Source organism: Oncorhynchus mykiss, chromosome 4 (assembly GCF_057628025.1).
Source record: "Oncorhynchus mykiss isolate SJ-2025 chromosome 4, ASM5762802v1, whole genome shotgun sequence".
Classification (NCBI taxonomy): Eukaryota; Metazoa; Chordata; class Actinopteri; order Salmoniformes; family Salmonidae; genus Oncorhynchus; species Oncorhynchus mykiss.
In genome coordinates, this window is record NC_143025.1 from 78345479 (window position 1) to 78363255 (window position 17777).

At 43.9% G+C, this 17777-nt stretch overlaps 1 protein-coding gene across 3 annotated transcripts in view; it reads left to right on the forward strand.

The window, feature by feature from the left end:
• LOC110522448 (1-phosphatidylinositol 4,5-bisphosphate phosphodiesterase beta-4) overlaps positions 1-17777 on the forward strand; it is a 142866-nt gene that overhangs the window by 116585 nt on the left and 8504 nt on the right. For 2 of the 3 annotated variants that reach the window (XM_036976061.2, XM_090233087.1), the window contains 11 exons: positions 2111-2199; positions 11031-11184; positions 11327-11379; positions 12462-12527; positions 13207-13322; positions 13516-13591; positions 13880-14055; positions 15529-15630; positions 16288-16345; positions 16621-16707; positions 16836-16872. In XM_036976061.2, the coding sequence (XP_036831956.2) occupies positions 2111-2199; positions 11031-11184; positions 11327-11379; positions 12462-12527; positions 13207-13322; positions 13516-13591; positions 13880-14055; positions 15529-15630; positions 16288-16345; positions 16621-16707; positions 16836-16872 (1014 nt within the window). The remainder of the gene's footprint in view (positions 1-2110; positions 2200-11030; positions 11185-11326; positions 11380-12461; positions 12528-13206; positions 13323-13515; positions 13592-13879; positions 14056-15528; positions 15631-16287; positions 16346-16620; positions 16708-16835; positions 16873-17777) is intronic. The other variant, XM_036976062.2, reaches the window with a different exon arrangement.

Genomic DNA, 17777 nt, shown 5'->3' on the forward strand with positions numbered 1-17777 from the left:
CAAATGTACACAGCTTGTCCTTCTACATTAGCTGCAGTGAAATGTCTCCACAGATCAGATATTGCCCGTGGCATTTTCCTCTAAAGATTAGAAAACAATTTGTTTTAAAAAAAAAATGATATGTACAGATGAACAGTTAAGCAGTTAGATTAAACAATTGCTTTGTAAAATAAATGTTTTAAAATTAAACATGTATGGAAACAGGTGAATTAACAGTCCTCAGTTAGCAGTCTCAAGCAAGCGAAAACCCACATGGTAAAAAAACTAACTAGCAAAAATTGTTAACAAGTTGGAAATGATTTAAACACACTTTGCTGTAGGCTACTATTTACTAGTTAACAAAAAATAATGTACGTTGTTTAAAATATATTCACCTCACCCAGTATTGTAATCAAAACTTACCAGAAAGCATGTAGTCCTTGGCTCAGACAGTGTAGTAGTCTGGGCTCAATAGCATCTCATTAGTGTGCAAGATCTTGAGAATCAGCTGCACATGTGATGGAAGAATACACTGTGCATGCAAAGGGTTGCAATTCCATTGAAATGGGGATAGATTAACCAAAATATGCCACAAGACGTAGAATTGCCTTTTGCATATCCCACAAAAAAGGTTCACTGTTATAAGCTAACTTTTTTGATGAATTTTTAGCAAAATTCCCGGGCTTAACTGCCCATGGAAATATTCTGGAAATATTCTGGAAATATTCTGGAAATGCATCGGAAAGTTTCCAACCCTTTGCAACCCTAGTGGAGACCTTATTAGTCTATACTGTGTGTGTGTGTGTGTGTGTGTGTGTGTGTGTGTGTGTGTGTGTGTGTGTGTGTGTGTGTGTGTGTGTGTGTGTGTGTGTGTGTGTGTGTGTGTGTGTGTGTGTGTGTGTGTGTGTGTGTGTGTGTGTGTGTGTGAAGAGCTGGGAACGTGTGCTTGCGTTGTCCCTTTCTCAGCTGGTCTTTTGTCTTTCTCTTTCATACCACACACACACACACGGTCCAATTTACATCTCCGTTCAATTTATTCATAGTAGATACTGAAGTGGATGCAGAAGGCTCTGGGGAGAGGGAAGGAGATGAGAGGGAGGACAGAAGAGGAGAGAAGAGAAGGAGGTGAATAGAGGAGAATTTGAAGAGAGGAGAGGTAGAGAAGAGAAGAAGAAAGAGGGAGATTAATTATTATATTTATACATTTTTGTGGGTGCTTATATTTGTCCTATTTCACACATGAACACGTGTGTATTAATACGCATGTATGAATTGTAAATGTGTTTACATCCCACTCTCCTTGGGACACCCTCGGGGGAGTGGGTCACGGCCAGGTTCCGAAGAGGATGAATAGGATAACAAACTGTCCCTCCTTCCTTCCGTCCCTCCGTTCAGGGTGTGCTGCCCTACAGTGTATTCTACATCAGAAGTAATGACACAGAGCAAATGAGGATGGTAGCAGAGCAAATGTAATAGCCACTTATAGAGAGACACAGGCATGGAGATACACAACATATTTGACTAGTCCTTAAGCCAAGCCAAGGCAATCATTATGATGATAACCCATAAGCAGTGTTGAAAGGCTGTGTGAATGTTTCTAATCCAAATAATGGGAGCATCATTCTCTGTCTTTTGCAGGAGGCTTTCATATTATCTACTCAAATATATACAGATGTAGGATTTTAATTTGATCACCCTGTTGCAGGAGAATTGCAATGCAGGAAATGTAGAACTTGTAGTGTATTTCAGGTTTAAAGTATTTTTCAAATTTGAAATTTCAGACTTGATTTTCCCATATAAAATATTTATCAACTCATATAAAAAAGTCCATGAATTATAATCTAGATAATAATTCATATTTCCTGTTGCTGCAGGGCTATTTTCATACTGTGAGAAACTGGCTCAAATTAAGATCCTACATATGTACCTGCTTAATTTCATTCCATAGAATGTTGCTACTGCAGTAGAACGTTGTCATCTTTGCTTGTCTTTCTGTATAATGACTGTGTTTAGACTGCAAATAACGATGGAACCTCAAGTACATCAAATATGACAATACATTACATTGAAGTTCCAACACTCCATTCCCGTCCAGTTCAGTGTACTGATGAATCTCCTGTCTTCTCTCTAGCCATCGTGGACGCCCTGTCAGACCCCAAGAAGTTCCTGTCCATAGCAGAGAAGAGAGCGGACCAGATGAGAGCTCTGGGGATTGAAACGGTACATGTAACATACTGTATGTGTTATAGCCAACTGGTCTATTGTCTGTTGGAGTTGGCTACAGCACATACACTACCGGTCCAAAGTTTTACAACACCGACTCATTCAAGGGTTTTTCTTTATTTGTACTATTTTCTACATTTTAGAATAATAGTGAAGACATCAAAACTATGAAATAACACATATGGAATCATGTAGTAATCATGTAGTGTTAAACAAAATTACATATATTTTGTATTTGAGGTTCTTCAAAGTAGCCACCCTTTGCCTTTCATGAGAACTTTGCACACTATTGGCATTCTCTCAACCAACTTCTCCTGGAATGGTTTTCCAGGAGTTCCCACAAATGCTCAGCACTTGTTGGCTGCTTTTCCTTCACTTTGTGGCCCGACTCATCCCAAACCATCTCAATTTGGTTGAGGTCAGGGGATTGTGGAGGCCAGGTCATCTGATGTAGCACTCCATCATTCTCCTTCTTGGTCAAATAGCCCTTACACAGCCTGGAGGTGTGTTTTGGGTCATTGTCCTGTTGAAAAACAAATTATAGCCCCACTAAGCCTAAACCAGATAGAATGATGTATCGCTGCAGAATGCTGTGGTTGCCATGCTGGTTAAGTGTGCCTTGAATTCTAAATAAATCACAGACAGTGTCACTAGCAAAGCACCCCTACACATAACACCTCCTCCTCCATGCTTTATGGTGGGAAATACAAACGAGGAGATCATTCGTTCCACCACACCGCATCTCACAAAGACACGGCGGTTGGAACCAAAAATCTCCAATTTGGACTCCAGACCAAAGGACAAATTTCCACCTGTCTAATGTCCATTGCTCATGTTTCTTGGCCCAAGCAAATCTCTTCTTATTATTGGTGTCCTTTAGTAGTGGTTTCTTTGCAGCAATTAGATCATGAAGGCCTGCTTCACACAGTCTCCTCTGAACAATTGATGTTGAGATGTGTCTGTTACTTGAACTCTGTGAAGCATTTATCCTCTGCATGTCACGGCCTGACCTTAGAGAGCTGTTTTATTTCTCAATTTGGTTAGGTCAGGGTGTGATTTGGGGTGGGCATTCTATGTTGTTTGTTTCTATGTTTTGGCCGGGTATGGTTCTCAATCAGGGACAGCTGTCTATCATTGTCTCTGATTGGGAATCATCATACTTAGGCAGCCTTTTTTCCTTTTGGTGGTTCAAATCAAATTGATTTATATAGCCCTTCTTACATCAGCCGATATCTCAAAGTGCTGTACAGAAACCCAGCCTAAAACCCCAAACAGCAAGCAATGCAGGTGTAGAAGCACGGTGGCTAGGAAAAACTCCAGAGAAAGGCCAAAAGCTAGGAAGAAACCTAGAGAGGAACCAGGCTATGAGGGGTGGCCAGTCCTCTTCTGGCTGTGCCGGGTGGAGATTAGAACAGAACATGGCCAAGATGTTCAAATGTTCATAAATGACCAGCTGGGTCAAATAATAATAATCACAGTAGTTGTCGAGGGTGCAGCAAGTCAATACCTCAGGAGTAAATGTCAGTTGGCTTTTCATAGCCGATCATTCAGAGTATCTCTACTGCTCTACCGCTCTCTAGAGAGTTGAAAACAGCAGGTCTGGGACAGGTAGCACGTCCGGTGAACAGGTCAGGGTTCCATAGCCGCCGGCAGAACAGTTGAAACTGGAGCAGCAGCACGGCCAGGTGGACTGGGGACAGCAAGGAGTCATCATGCCAGGTAGTCCTGAGGCATGGTCCTAGGGCTCAGGTCCTTCGGGAGAGAGAAAGAAAGAGAGAAAGAGTGAATTAGAGAGAGCATACTTAAATTCACACAGGACACCGGATAAGACAGGAGAAGTACTCCAGATATAACAGACTGACCCCAGCCCCCCGACACATAAACTACTGCAGCATAAATACTGGAGGCTGAGACAGGAGTGGTCCGGAGACACTGTGGCCCAATCTGATGATACCCCCGGACAGGGCCAAACAGGAAGGATATAACCCCAACCACTTTGCCAAAGCACAGCCCCCACACCACTAGAGGGATATCTTCAACCACCAATTTACCATCCTGAGACAAGGCCGAGTATAGCCCACAAAGACCTCCGCCACGGCACAACCCAAGGGTGGGCACCAACCCAGACAGGAAGATCACGTCTGTGACTCAACCCACTCAAGTGACTCACCCCTCCTAGGGACAGCATGAAAGAGCACCAGTAAGCCAGTGACTCAGCCCCTGTAATAGGGTTAGAGGCAGAGAATCCCAGTGGAGAGAGGGGAACCGGCCAGGCAGAGACAGCAAGGGTGGTTTGTTGCTCCAGAGCCTTTCCGTTCACCTTCACACTCCTGGGCCAGACTACACTCAATCATAGAACCCACTGAATAGATGAGTCTTCAGTAAAGACTTAAAGGTTGAGACCGAGTCTGCGTCTCTCACATGGGTAGGCAGACCATTCCATAAAAACGGAGCTCTATAGGAGAAAGCCCTGCCTCCAGCTGTTTGCTTAGAAATTCTAGGGACAATTAGGAGGCCTGCGTCTTGTGACCGGAGCGTACGTGTTGGTATGTACGGCAGGACCAAATCAGAAAGATAGGTAGGAGCAAGCCCATGTAATGCTTTGTAGGTTAGCAGTAAATCTATCCCAATAAAAGGTGTTATTACGTGCTCCACTAAGGCAGTTATTTATCTTATAACGTGTCCTTGTGGTAAAAATTATGTAGGTAAAACAAAGCGCGAATTAAAAGTACGTATTTCAGAGCATCGTAGCACCATTAGGTGTAAAAACTTTACTTATCCAGTTGCGGCCCACTTCTTGGAGGCAGGCCACTCAATTTTGTCTCTGTGTTATATTGGCATCGAACATGTCACCCTCCCTAGGAGAGGGGGTGACCTTGATAATTTATTGTTAAAACGAGAGGCTGCCTGGATCTTTAATTTAAAGACCCTTGCTCCCTTCGGTCTCAACGTAGACTTTGATCTGAAGCCATTCTTGTGATTATTGTGACTTTGCCATTGTGGTTGTTTGTAAACTTGTGTAGTCAAATTAATCTGTAATCGTATGCTATCCATTTGTTGTTTGTATGCTGTTCTTTGTATGACATTTTAATATTTGATTATTAACCAATGATATTAGGCCACTCTTGGCCATGATTACAGACACCTGTGTCTTTTGACACTATATAAACGAGTCATCCCGCAGTGTTTGTGATTATACCCTGATGAAGACAGCTTGGCTGTCGAAACGTTGGTATTACATTTTTGCATCTGAGCTCCAAGAGTGTGCGGCTCTCTTTTATTTTCAGGTTAGCAGTAAAACCTTGAAATCAACCCTTGCCTTAACAGGAAGCCAGTGTAGGGAGGCTAGCACTGGAGTAATATGATCAAATTATTTGGTTCTAGTCAGGATTCTAGCAGCCGTATTTAGCACTAACTGAAGTTTATTTAGTGCTTTATCCGGGTAGCCAGAAAGTAGAGCATTGCAGTAGTCTAACCTAGAAGTGACAAAAGCATGGATTAATTTCTCTGCATAATTTTTGGACAGAAAGTTTCAGATTTTTGCAATGTTGCGTAGATGGAAAAAAGCTGTCCTTGAAACAGTCTTGATATGTTCGTCAAAAGAGAGATCAGGGTCCAGAGTAATGCCAAGGTCCTTCACAGTTTTATTTGAGACGACTGTACAACCATCAAGATTAATTGTCAGATTCAACAGAAGTTCTCTTTGTTTCTTGGGACTTAGAACAAGCATCTCTGTTTTGTCCGAGTTTAAAAGTAGAAAGTTTGCAGCCATCCACTTCCTTATGTTTGAAACACAGGCTTCTAAGCGAGGGCAATTTTGGGGCTTCACCATGTTTCATTGAAATGTACAGCTGTGTGTCATCCGCATAGCAGTGAAAGTTAACATAATGTTTTCGAATGACATCACCAAGAGGTAAAATATATAGTGAAAACAACAGTGGTCCTAAAACTGAACCTTGAGGAACACCAAAGTTTACAGTTGATTTGTCAGACGACAAACCATTCACAAAGACAAACTGATATATTTCCGACAGATAAGAGCTAAACCAGGGAAGAACTTGTCCGTGTAGACCAATTTGGGTTTCCAATCTCTCCAAAAGAATGTGGTGATCGATGGTATCAAAAGCAGCACTGAGGTCTAGGAGCACGAGGACAGATGCAGAGCCTCAGTCTGGCGCCATTAAAAGGTCTTTTACCACCTTCACAAGTGCATTCTCAGTGCTATGATGGGGTCTAAAACCAGACTGAAGCATTTCGTAAACCTTGTTTGTCTTCAGGAAGGCAGTGAGTTGCTGCGCAACAGCTTTTTCTAACATTTTTGAGAGGAATGGAATAGGCCGATAGTTTTTTATATTTTCTGGGTCAAGGTTTGGCTTTTTCAAGAGAGGCTTTATTACTGCGACTTTTAGTGAGTTTGGTACACATCCAGTGGATAGAGAGCCATTTATTATGTTCAACATAGGAGGACCAAGCACAGGAAGCAGCTCTTTCAGTAGTTTAGTTGGAATAGGGTCCGGTATGCATCTTGAAGGTTTAGAGTCAAGAGATATAGTACTAAAACACTTGAGTGTCTCTCTTGATCCTAGGTCCTGGCAGAGTTGTGCAGACTCAGGACAACTGAGCTTTGGAGGAATACGCAGATTTAAAGAGGAGTCCGTAATTTGCTTTCTAATGATCATGATCTTTTCCTCAAAGAAGTTCATGAATTTATTACTGGTTGTGGGTAGTTGTCTTCGTTAATGCATGTGTAGCCTTACGGAGCTTCACATTTGTTTTGTTGTTTATTTTTTTGTTGGCAACATTGCAAAATAAAGTAACATTTACGCTCACCACGCCGCACCTTGGTCCTGTCATTTCGATGAGCGTGACACTGCAGCTGAGGTAACTCTGGGTCCTCATGAAAGCCAATTTCATCATATTGCTTTTTGCGGCTGCACTTGAAGAAAATTTAAAAGTTCTCGAAATGTTCCGTATTGACTGACCTTCATGTCTTAAAGTAATGATGGACTGTTGTTTCTCTTTGCTTATTTGAGCTGTTCTTGCCATAATATGGACTTTGTCTTTTAGCAAATAGGGCTATCTTCTGTATACGCCCCCTACCTTGTCACAACACAACTGATTGGCTCAAACACATTAAGAAGGAAAGAAATTCCACAAATTAACTTTTAAGAAGGCACACCAGTTAACTGAAATGCATTCCAGGTGATTACCTCATGAAGCTGGTTGAGAGAATGCCAAGAGTGTGCAAAGCTGTCATCAAGTCAAAGGGTGGCTACTTTGAAGAATCTCAAATACACTTTTTTTGGTTACTACATGATTCCATATGTGTTAGTTCAAAGTTTTGATGTCTTCACTATTATTCTACAATGTAGAAAATAGTAAAAATAAATAAAAACCCTTTAATGAGTAGGTGTTCTAAAACTTTTGACCGGTAGTGTATACAGTACTCAGTTTATTAGGTAGGAATATTATTTGCTGAGTCACGTGGCCGTGGCTTGCTATATGAAGCAGGCAGCCAGGCATCGAGGCATTCAGTTACTGTTCAATTGAACATTAGACTGGGCAAAACGGTGACCTAAGCGACTTTGAGCGTGGTATGATCGTTGGTGCCAGGTGCGCCGGCTCCAGTATCTCAGAGGCGGCCGGCCTGCTGAGCTTTTCAACATCCAGTCAGCGGCGGTCCTGTGGGCAAAAATAGCTTGTTGATGAGAGAGGTCGAAAGAAAATGGCAAGAATCGTGCAAGCTAACAAACAGGCAAATAACGGCACTGTACAACAGTCGTGTGCAGAACAGCTTCTCGGAACGCACAACTCGTCGGATGGGCTATTACAGCAGACGACCACACCAGGTTCCACTCCTATCAGCTAAAAACAATAAGAAACGGCTCCAGTGGGCACGTGATCACCAACACTGGACAATTGAGGAGTGGAAAACATTGCCTGGTCCGACGAATCCCCGTTGCTGTTGTGTCATGCTGATGGCAGAGTCAGGATTTGGTGTTAGCAGCAGGAGTCCATGGCCCCTTCCTGCTTGGTGTCAACGGTACAGTCTAGTGGCGGTAGTGTAATGGTGTGGGGAATGCTTTCCTGGCACACGTTAGGTCCCTTAATACCAAGCAACCATTGAACACCACAGCTTATTTGAACATTGTTGCTGACCAGGTGCATGCCTTCATGGCTACTGGGGGACAGTGGTGGAAAAAGTACCCAATTGTCATACTTGAGTAAAAGTAAAGATACCTTACTAAAAAATGACTCAAGTAAAAATGGAAGTCACCCAGTAAAATACTAATCGAGTAAAAGTCTAAAAGTATTTGGTTTTAAATATACTTAAGTATCAAAACTAAAAGTACAAATAATTAAAATTAAAATACTTTTTCAAGCAAACCAGACTCCACTTTTCTTGTTTTCTACATTTACGGCACACTCCAACACTCAGACATAATTTACAAACAAAGCATTTGTGTTTAGTGAGTCCACTAGATCAGAGGTAGTAGGGATGACCAGTGATGTTCTCTTGATAAGTGTGAATTTAACAATTTTTCTGTCCTGCAAAGTATTCCAAATATAACGAGTACTTTGGGGTGTCAGAGAAAAATTAGTAAAAAGTACATTTTCTTTACGAATGTAGTAAAGTAGAAATTTTAAAAATGTAAATTGTCAAGTACAGACACCCCAAAAAACAACTTAAGTAGTATTTTAAATGATTTTACCTTAAGTACTTTACACCTCTGCTGGGGGTCCGACCCTGTACTAGATGGGTGTACCTAATAAACTGGCAACTGACTGTATATCAAATCAATCAAATAAAATGTTATTTGTCACATTCGCCGAATACAGCAGGTGTAGACTTTACTGTGAAATGCTTACTTACCAGCCCTTTCCCACAATGCAGAGTTAAACCTTTATTTTTCAAATATAATTCAATGAAAGGAAATAGTAACACAATAAAATGACAATAATGAGGCTATATGAAGAGTACCTGTACTGAGTCAATGTGCAGGGGTATGAGGTAGTTGAGGTAATACAGTGCTGTGAAAAAGTATTTGCCCCCTTCCTGATTTCTTATTGTTTTGCACATTTGTCACACTTTAATGTTTCAGATCAAACAAATTTAAATATTGCAGAAAGATAACCCAAGTAAACACAAAATGCTGTTTTTCAGTGATGATTTTATTTATTAAGGGAAAAAAGCTATCCGAACCTTCATGGCCCTATGTGAAAATGTAATTGCCCCCTAAACCTAAAAACTGGTTGTGCCACCCTCAGCAGCAACAACTGCAATCAAGCGTTTGTGATAACTGGTATTGAGTCTTTCACGTCGCTGTGGAGGAATTTTGTCCCACTCTTCTTTGCAGAATTGTTTTAATTCAGCCACATTGGAGGGTTTTCGAGCATGAACAGCCTTTTTAAGGTCACGCCATAGCATCTCAATCAGATTCAAGTCCGGACTTTGACTAGGCCACTCCAAAACCTTCATTTAGTTTTTTTAAGCCATTCAGAGGTGGACTTGCTGGTGTGTTTTGGATCATTGTCCTGCTGCAGAACCCAAATGCGCTTCAGCTTGAGGTCACAAACTGATGGCCGGACATTCTCCTTCAGGAATTTTTGTTAAAGAGCATAATTCATGGTTCCATCAATCACAGCAAGTGGTCCAGGTCCTGAAGCAGTAAAGCAGCCCCAGACCATCACACTACCAGCACCATATTGGACTGTTGGTATGATGTTCTGTTTCTGAAACGCTGTGTTACTTTTACGCCAGATATAACGTGACGCACACCTTCCAAAAGTTCAACTTTTGTCTCATCAATCCACAGAATATTTCCCCTAAAGTCTTGGGGATCAGCAAGATGTTTTTTGCCAAAATTGAGACGAGTGATTTCTTGATTCAACAGGCCTGACAGTAATCAGGCCTGGCAGTAATCAGGCCTGGCAGTAATCAGGCCTGGCAGTAATCAGGCCTGGCAGTAATCAGGCCTGGCAGTAATCAGGCCTGGCAGTAATCAGGCCTGGGTGTGGCTAGTGAAATTGAACTCAGCTTTACCCAAAAATTTGATTAACCCCAGTAAATTCATGATTTAACAAGGGGGGGGGGGGCAATTACTTTGTCACATAGGGCCATGAAGGTTTGGATAGCTTTTTTCCCTTAATAAATATAATTGTCACTTGAAAACTGCATTTTGTGTTTACTTGGGTTATCTTTGTGTAATAGTAAAATTTGTTTGATGATCTGAAACATTTAAGTGTGACAAATGTGCAAGAAAATAAGAAATCAGGTAGGGGCAAATACTTTTTCACAGCACTGTATGTCCATGTAGGTAGGGGTAAAGGTGACTAGGCAATCAGGGTAGATAATAAACAGAGTAGCAGCAGCGTATGTAGTGTGTGTGTGTTTTGTGGGTGTGTGTTTTATGGGTGTGAGGATATGTAGTGTGTGTGTGGTTGTGTTGTTCTCATCACAGTATAGGATAAGGTTGAAGATGAGTTGCTTTGGCTACTGGTTTAGTATTCTTAGTAGCTATCTACACTCTTACAAAAAAGGGCTGTCCCCTTTTTGGTTCTAGGTAGAACCATTTTGGGTTCTTCAAAGAGTTCTCCTATGGTGACAGCTTAAGAACTGTTTTAGGCTCTAAATACACATGTTTTTGTCCCTGAGTAATAAAATGTGATTTGGGATGGGTAGGAGAAAATACAAAATATCACTGTCCCTCCATCTATATGGAAATGCAGTAATGATTGAAAAGTGCGTGAGAAAGATTTCTGTCCATAGACCTGAAACACCCTCCTGTCTCTTTCTCTGTCTCTCTCTTTTCTCTCCCTCTCTCCAGAGCGACATAGCAGATGTGCCAAATGAGAGTTCGAAGAACGACAAGAAAGGGAAGGTAAACGCCAACGTGAAGACCAACTTGACGCCACAGACCAGCTCAGACCCGACTCAGTCTTCTACTTCTGCCCAGAACAACACCACTGACACCAAGAAGGGTACGACACACACACACACACACACACACTAACACACTAACACACACAGACCAGTTCGGAGCTGGTCTAGACCTCTACAGTACATCACACACCTCACTCACATTGACACAATTGAGCTGTTTTTCCATTTCTGTCTTTGTAGATATAAATGCACTGGTGCCTCATGTGAATATTGATGACTTGAAACAGATGAAGGTGAGGCATAGGTTACCGTTACCCTGATTGTTACTACTGGCCCCTAATATCTGACCCCTACCACCTATATCCTGCTGATACAGCTGACCCCTGATATCTGACCCCTACCACCTATCCTGCTGATACAGCTGATCCCTGATATCTGAACCCTACCACCTATATCCTGCTGATACTACTGACCCCTAATATCTGACCCCTACCACCTATATCCTGCTGATACTACTGACCCCTAATATCTGACCCCTACCACCTATATCCTGCTGATACTGCTGACCCCTGATATCTGACCCCTACCACCTATATCCTGCTGATACTACTGACCCCTAATATCTGAACCCTACCACCTATATCCTGCTGATACTACTGACCCCTAATATCTGACCCCTACCACCTATATCCTGCTGATACCAATGACCCCTAAAACCTGACCCCTACCATCTATATACTGCTGACCCCTGATATCTGACCCCTACCACCTATATCCTGCTGATACTGCTAACCCCTGATATCTGACCCCTACCACCTATATCCTGCTGATACAGCTGACCCCTGATATCTGACCCCTACCACCTATATCCTGCTGATACAGCTGACCCCTGATATCTGACCCCTACCACCTATATCCTGCTGATACAGCTGATCCCTGATATCTGACCCCTACCATCTATATCCTGCTGATACAGCTGACCCCTGATATCTGACCCCTACCATCTATATCCTGCTGACCCCTGATATCTGACCCCTACCACCTATATCCTGCTGATACTGCTAACCCCTGATATCTGACCCCTACCATCTAGTTTACTCCTAACCAGAACCTTAACAGTTCCCCTATTCCCTATTATAGCTTTTTTATCTGGTAAATGTATTCACCAACATCATAAAACATGATCATGTTTTTATATAATTTGTTTATTTATCAGTATCAATAATATTTAACATCAGTCAGATGTTTCCTGTAGCACAAACAGAGGGTTGGTGCAGCACTGACATTCCTCAAACAGGCTTTGTCTAGTGTCTTTGAGCTTGCTGTCCTTAGTGAATTAAATCTGTTTTCAGTAATCTGTCTTTCCTCTCGCCAGACGTACCTTAAACTGATTAAAAAGCAGCAGAAAGAGCTGAACTTTTTAAAGAAGAAGCACGCAAAGGTAGGTTGATGTTTTGGACTGCTCGTACAGGTCCCAGAGCTGACACAGTACAGATCATTCATCCTGATGTCCACACACTGATCGCGAGAAAGAGGGATAGAGGTCTCTCCTTTCATCATTCAGTGTTGTCTGAGCCCCGCCCACACACACACAAACACACACACACACACTCTTGAGTGCATCCTGTAACCTAAGGTGTTTGTCTTTGATCTCACCAGAGAGTGGACAGACAGAAATTAGACTTGCTAAGATTACCCCCCCACCCCCACACACACACACATGCATACACGCAAGCACATGGACACACACACTCACAGTAGCTAGACTTCAGTCACTAACACCATGTCCTTATGAAATCCCTTCTGACGTAACAACCTGTTTGTATACTAAAGAGAGGATCTCTTGTAGGGTTGACCATAGTAACCTCCTGCTCTCTTTTCCTGTTGCATAACAGTTATGACAGTCAGCCAGATGTGTCCACTAGCCTGGGGTTTAACCATTTCCACTAATGTTTTGTTAGTGTAAGTTCTCAGCTATATGGTCTGGCTGTAATGGTAAATGACTTGTTTAGGAAAGGTTAGACCAAGCTATCTTAAGCTGTCTCTATCTCTGCAATAGTATCTCACTGTAAAGCAGTTGTGACTTGGTATCCTCAGTAATATGCTGTGTTCTGTTTCAGGACCGCACCATCATGCAGAAGTGCCACTGCACCCAGGTGGACAAGATGATTTCTCAGCACGACAAGGAGAAGCTGACACAGGACAAACTGCTGGAGAAGGCCATCAAGAAACGAGGGTAAATATCAGGACATGTAGATCATTCATTCAAGCAATTAGTCAATCAATCAATTATGACATGTTGAAATAAACATTCAACATGAACATGTATTATCGTATACCTGGCATCTGGACACAGCCATTGGGTGTATGAAATGAATGTTCGTTCCTGTCTCCACCTAGCTAAGAAGTACCTTTCTGTCGCCCCACAGAGAAAACAACTGTCTGGAGCTGAAGAAGGAGACTGAGAGTAAAGTGGAGAAACTGAACACTGACCACAAAGCTAAGGTAACCTTCAGTTCACAGTCACCGCCCCTCTGTCATCAGAAGGAGATAGATTGCCTTTGTCGAACTGAATTCTAAGAGTAGAAACGGGGACTCCTGCAGTTGAATAACATTACAGCAGCTCAGCACATTAAGGAGTGGTTAGTGATGATATAGTGTTTGATGTTTAAGTGTGTCGTGTGTATGCTGTGCCCTTCAGGTGAAGAACAACAAATCTCAGCACACTAATGAGTGGTCTGAGATGATATACAGTTTAGTGTAGTGTAATATTGTGTATCCTGTGCCCTACAGGTGAAGGACATTACAGCCCAGCACACTAAGGAGTGGTCAGAGATGATCAACTCCCACAGCAGTGTAGAGCAGGATATGAAGGACATCCACGTGGTCCAGCAGTGTGAACAGCTCAAGAAACTACTGAGTGGAGTCCAGGAACAACAGACTCTTTCGCTCAAATTGATTCACGAACGGTGAGAGAGAGATGCACACACATACATTAGGTCAGGGCTCTCTAACCCTGTTCCTGGAGAGATACCCTCCTTTACGTTTTCACCTAGGTTGGGCCAAGCTGGAGGGTAGCGCTCCAGAAAAGCTACAGGAGAGTAGCTCTCCAGAAAAGCTACAGGAGGGTAGCTCTCCAGAAAAACTACAGGAGGGTAGCTCTCCAGAAAAGCTACAGGAGGGTTGGAGAGCCAGAAGCAGGGTTGGAGAGCCATGGAGTAGGGTTGGAGAGCCATGGAGTAGGGTTGGAGAGCCATGGAGTAGGGTTGGAGAGCCATGGAGTAGGGTTGGAGAGCCATGGAGTAGGGTTGGAGAGCCATGGAGTAGGGTTGGAGAGCCATGGAGTAGGGTTGGAGAGCCATGGAGTAGGGTTGGAGAGCCATGGAGTAGGGTTGGAGAGCCATGGAGTAGGGTTGGAGAGCCATGGAGTAGGGTTGGAGAGCCATGGAGTAGGGTTGGAGAGCCATGGAGGAGGGTTGGAGAGCCATGGAGGAGGGTTGGAGAGCCATGGAGTAGGGTTGGAGAGCCATGGAGTAGGGTTGGAGAGCCATGGAGTAGGGTTGGAGAGCCATGGAGTAGGGTTGGAGAGCCATGGAGCAGGGTTGGAGAGCCATGGAGTAGGGTTGGAGAGCCATGGAGCAGGGTTGGAGAGCCATGGAGTAGGGTTGGAGAGCCATGGAGTAGGGTTGGAGAGCCATGGAGGAGGGTTGGAGAGCCATGGAGTAGGGTTGGAGAGCCATGGAGTAGGGTTGGAGAGCCATGGAGTAGGGTTGGAGAGCCATGGAGTAGGGTTGGAGAGCCATGGAGCAGGGTTGGAGAGCCATGGAGCAGGGTTGGAGAGCCATGGAGTAGGGTTGGAGAGCCAGAAGCAGGGTTGGAGAGCCATGGAGTAGGGTTGGAGAGCCATGGAGTAGGGTTGGAGAGCCATGGAGTAGGGTTGGAGAGCCATGGAGTAGGGTTGGAGAGCCATGGAGTAGGGTTGGAGAGCCATGGAGTAGGGTTGGAGAGCCATGGAGTAGGGTTGGAGAGCCATGGAGTAGGGTTGGAGAGCCATGGAGGAGGGTTGGAGAGCCATGGAGGAGGGTTGGAGAGCCATGGAGTAGGGTTGGAGAGCCATGGAGTAGGGTTGGAGAGCCATGGAGGAGGGTTGGAGAGCCATGGAGTAGGGTTGGAGAGCCATGGAGTAGGGTTGGAGAGCCATGGAGTAGACCCTACAGCTCAAACTTAAAGAGGAACTGACAAAACAGCTGACCATACAACTCAAACTGAAAATCCAGAGTTATTCCTTGGGACATGATGTGTACTATAGTTCTGATGTCTCTGAATGAGGTCCCTAGGACAACAGATACAGTCTAACCATCTTGGCTACTGTGAGCTGTGGGTTTGTCCTGTGTGACTTGATGAGGTTTCTTACCAGGCTGTTTTTTGTCCCCTCCCCTCAGGCAGAGCAAGGAGATGCGGGCCAACCAGGCCAAGACCTCCATGGAGAACAGCAAGGCCATCAGCCAGGACAAGACCATCAAAAACAAGGCTGAGAGGGAGAGGTGGGTCACACTGCCCCACTCGCTAATCACCAACTGGCTTTGACTGCATGGAGAACATGGGTTATGTCAGGATGTATATACCCTGTGTATACAAAATATTATGAACACTTTCCATGACATAGACTGACCAGGTGAGTCCAGGAGAAAGCTATGATCCCTTATTGATGTCACTTGTTAAATCCACTTCAATTCGTGTAGATGAAGGGGAGGAGACAGGTTACAGAAGGATTTTTAAGCCTTGAGAGAATTTAGACATGGATTGTGTATGTGTGCTATTCAGAGGATGAATGGGCAAGACAAAATATTTAAGTGCCAGGCACACCGGTTTGTTTCAAGAACCGCAACGCTGCTGAGTTTTTCACGTTACATAGTTCCCAGTGAATTAAGAGTGGTCCACCACCCAAAGAACATCCATCCAACTTGTCACAACTGTGGGAAGCATTGGTGTCAACATGGGCCAGCATCCCTGTGGAACGCTTTCGACACCTTGTAGAGTCCATGCCCCGACAAATTGAGGCTGTTCTGAGGGCAGAATGGGGGGGGTGTACCTCAATTACAAGAAAGGTGTTGTTAATGTTTGGTGTACTCGGTGTAGACTACAGTATTTAGGTCCCCTATGAACACCCCTTACTCTCTTCCTTCTCGTTCTCTTCACAGGAGAGTTAGAGAGTTGAACAGCAGCAACACCAAAAAGTTCCTGGAAGAAAGGAAAAGGGTTTGTGTTCTATCTTCTACTAATTCTAGTGCTGTGATGCTGTTGAGGTGAATCAATTAGCGCCTTAGCCTTGAAATGGTTTGCTTAGCTGACTCTTTAAATGACTCTTTCTCCTCCCTCCATCTTTGTCCTCTCTCTGTCTTTCTCCTCCATATTCTCCTCCCTCCATATTCTCCTCCCTCCATCTTTCTCCTCCATATTCTCCTCCCTCCATCTTTCTCCTCCATATTTCTCCTCCCTCCATCTTTGTCCTCTATCCCTTGCTCCATCGCTAGTTGGCTATGAAGCACCAGAAGGAGATGGAGACGCTGGAGAAGTCTCAGAAAGAACAGCTAGAGAAACTGGACAAGTTCAATGAGCAGGTAGCTAACCGCGGATCAAGGATCAGATTACCACACAAACCATAGCTGTATTGTTTGTCATCATTTTTCACAGCCAGTACATGTATGTTCTTTCTCATCCCTTTGATTTGCTTGTTTTTGCACCACAGCTTTTGAAATCACATCATGCCAGTAAACAGTGTCAAGGTAGGCGCTTCCATCCAAGACTTTGTTATGAAACAACATGGAAACCTTTTAATATACAGCACTCAGGGTGTCAGCAGTCAGTCCTGTCTACATGAGTCATCGATCATTATGATGAGTCATGGGAGTATTACAGGGGCCCAGGAGACCCTCTACTGCTGTTTCACTGAGAGTCTTCCTGACACCTGGATGTGACAGTATGCTGCAACACTGGGACAGGACGGAGGAGTTAGTTTGGGCTGGCATAGTTTAGGTAGTTGTACTGTTACTGTAGTTTAAATCAATAAATGGCTGTACTGATGCAGTAGAATTATGCCTCTGGTGGAAGTGTGTGTGGATTCTTGCGTAGGGAGGTGTGTGTGGATTCTTGCTTAAGGAGGTGTGTGTGGATTCTTGCGTAGGGAGGTGTGTGTGGATTCTTGCGTAGGGAGGTGTGTGTGGATTCTTGCGTAAGGAGGTGTGTGTGGATTCTTGCGTAAGGAGGTGTGTGTGGATTCTTGCGTAGGGAGGTGTGTGTGGATTCTTGCTTAAGGAGGTGTGTGTGGATTCTTGCGTAGGGAGGTGTGTGTGGATTCTTGCGTAGGGAGGTGTGTGTGGATTCTTGCGTAGGGAGGTGTGTGTGGATTCTTGCTTAAGGAGGTGTGTGTGGATTCTTGCGTAGGGAGGTGTGTGTGGATTCTTGCGTAAGGAGGTGTGTGTGGATTCTTGCTTAAGGAGGTGTGTGTGGATTCTTGCGTAGGGAGGTGTGTGTGGATTCTTGCGTAGGGAGGTGTGTGTGGATTCTTGCGTAAGGAGGTGTGTGTGGATTCTTGCGTAAGGAGGTGTGTGTGGATTCTTGCGTAGGGAGGTGTGTGTGGATTCTTGTGTAGGGAGGTGTGTGTGGATTCTTGCGTAAGGAGGTGTGTGTG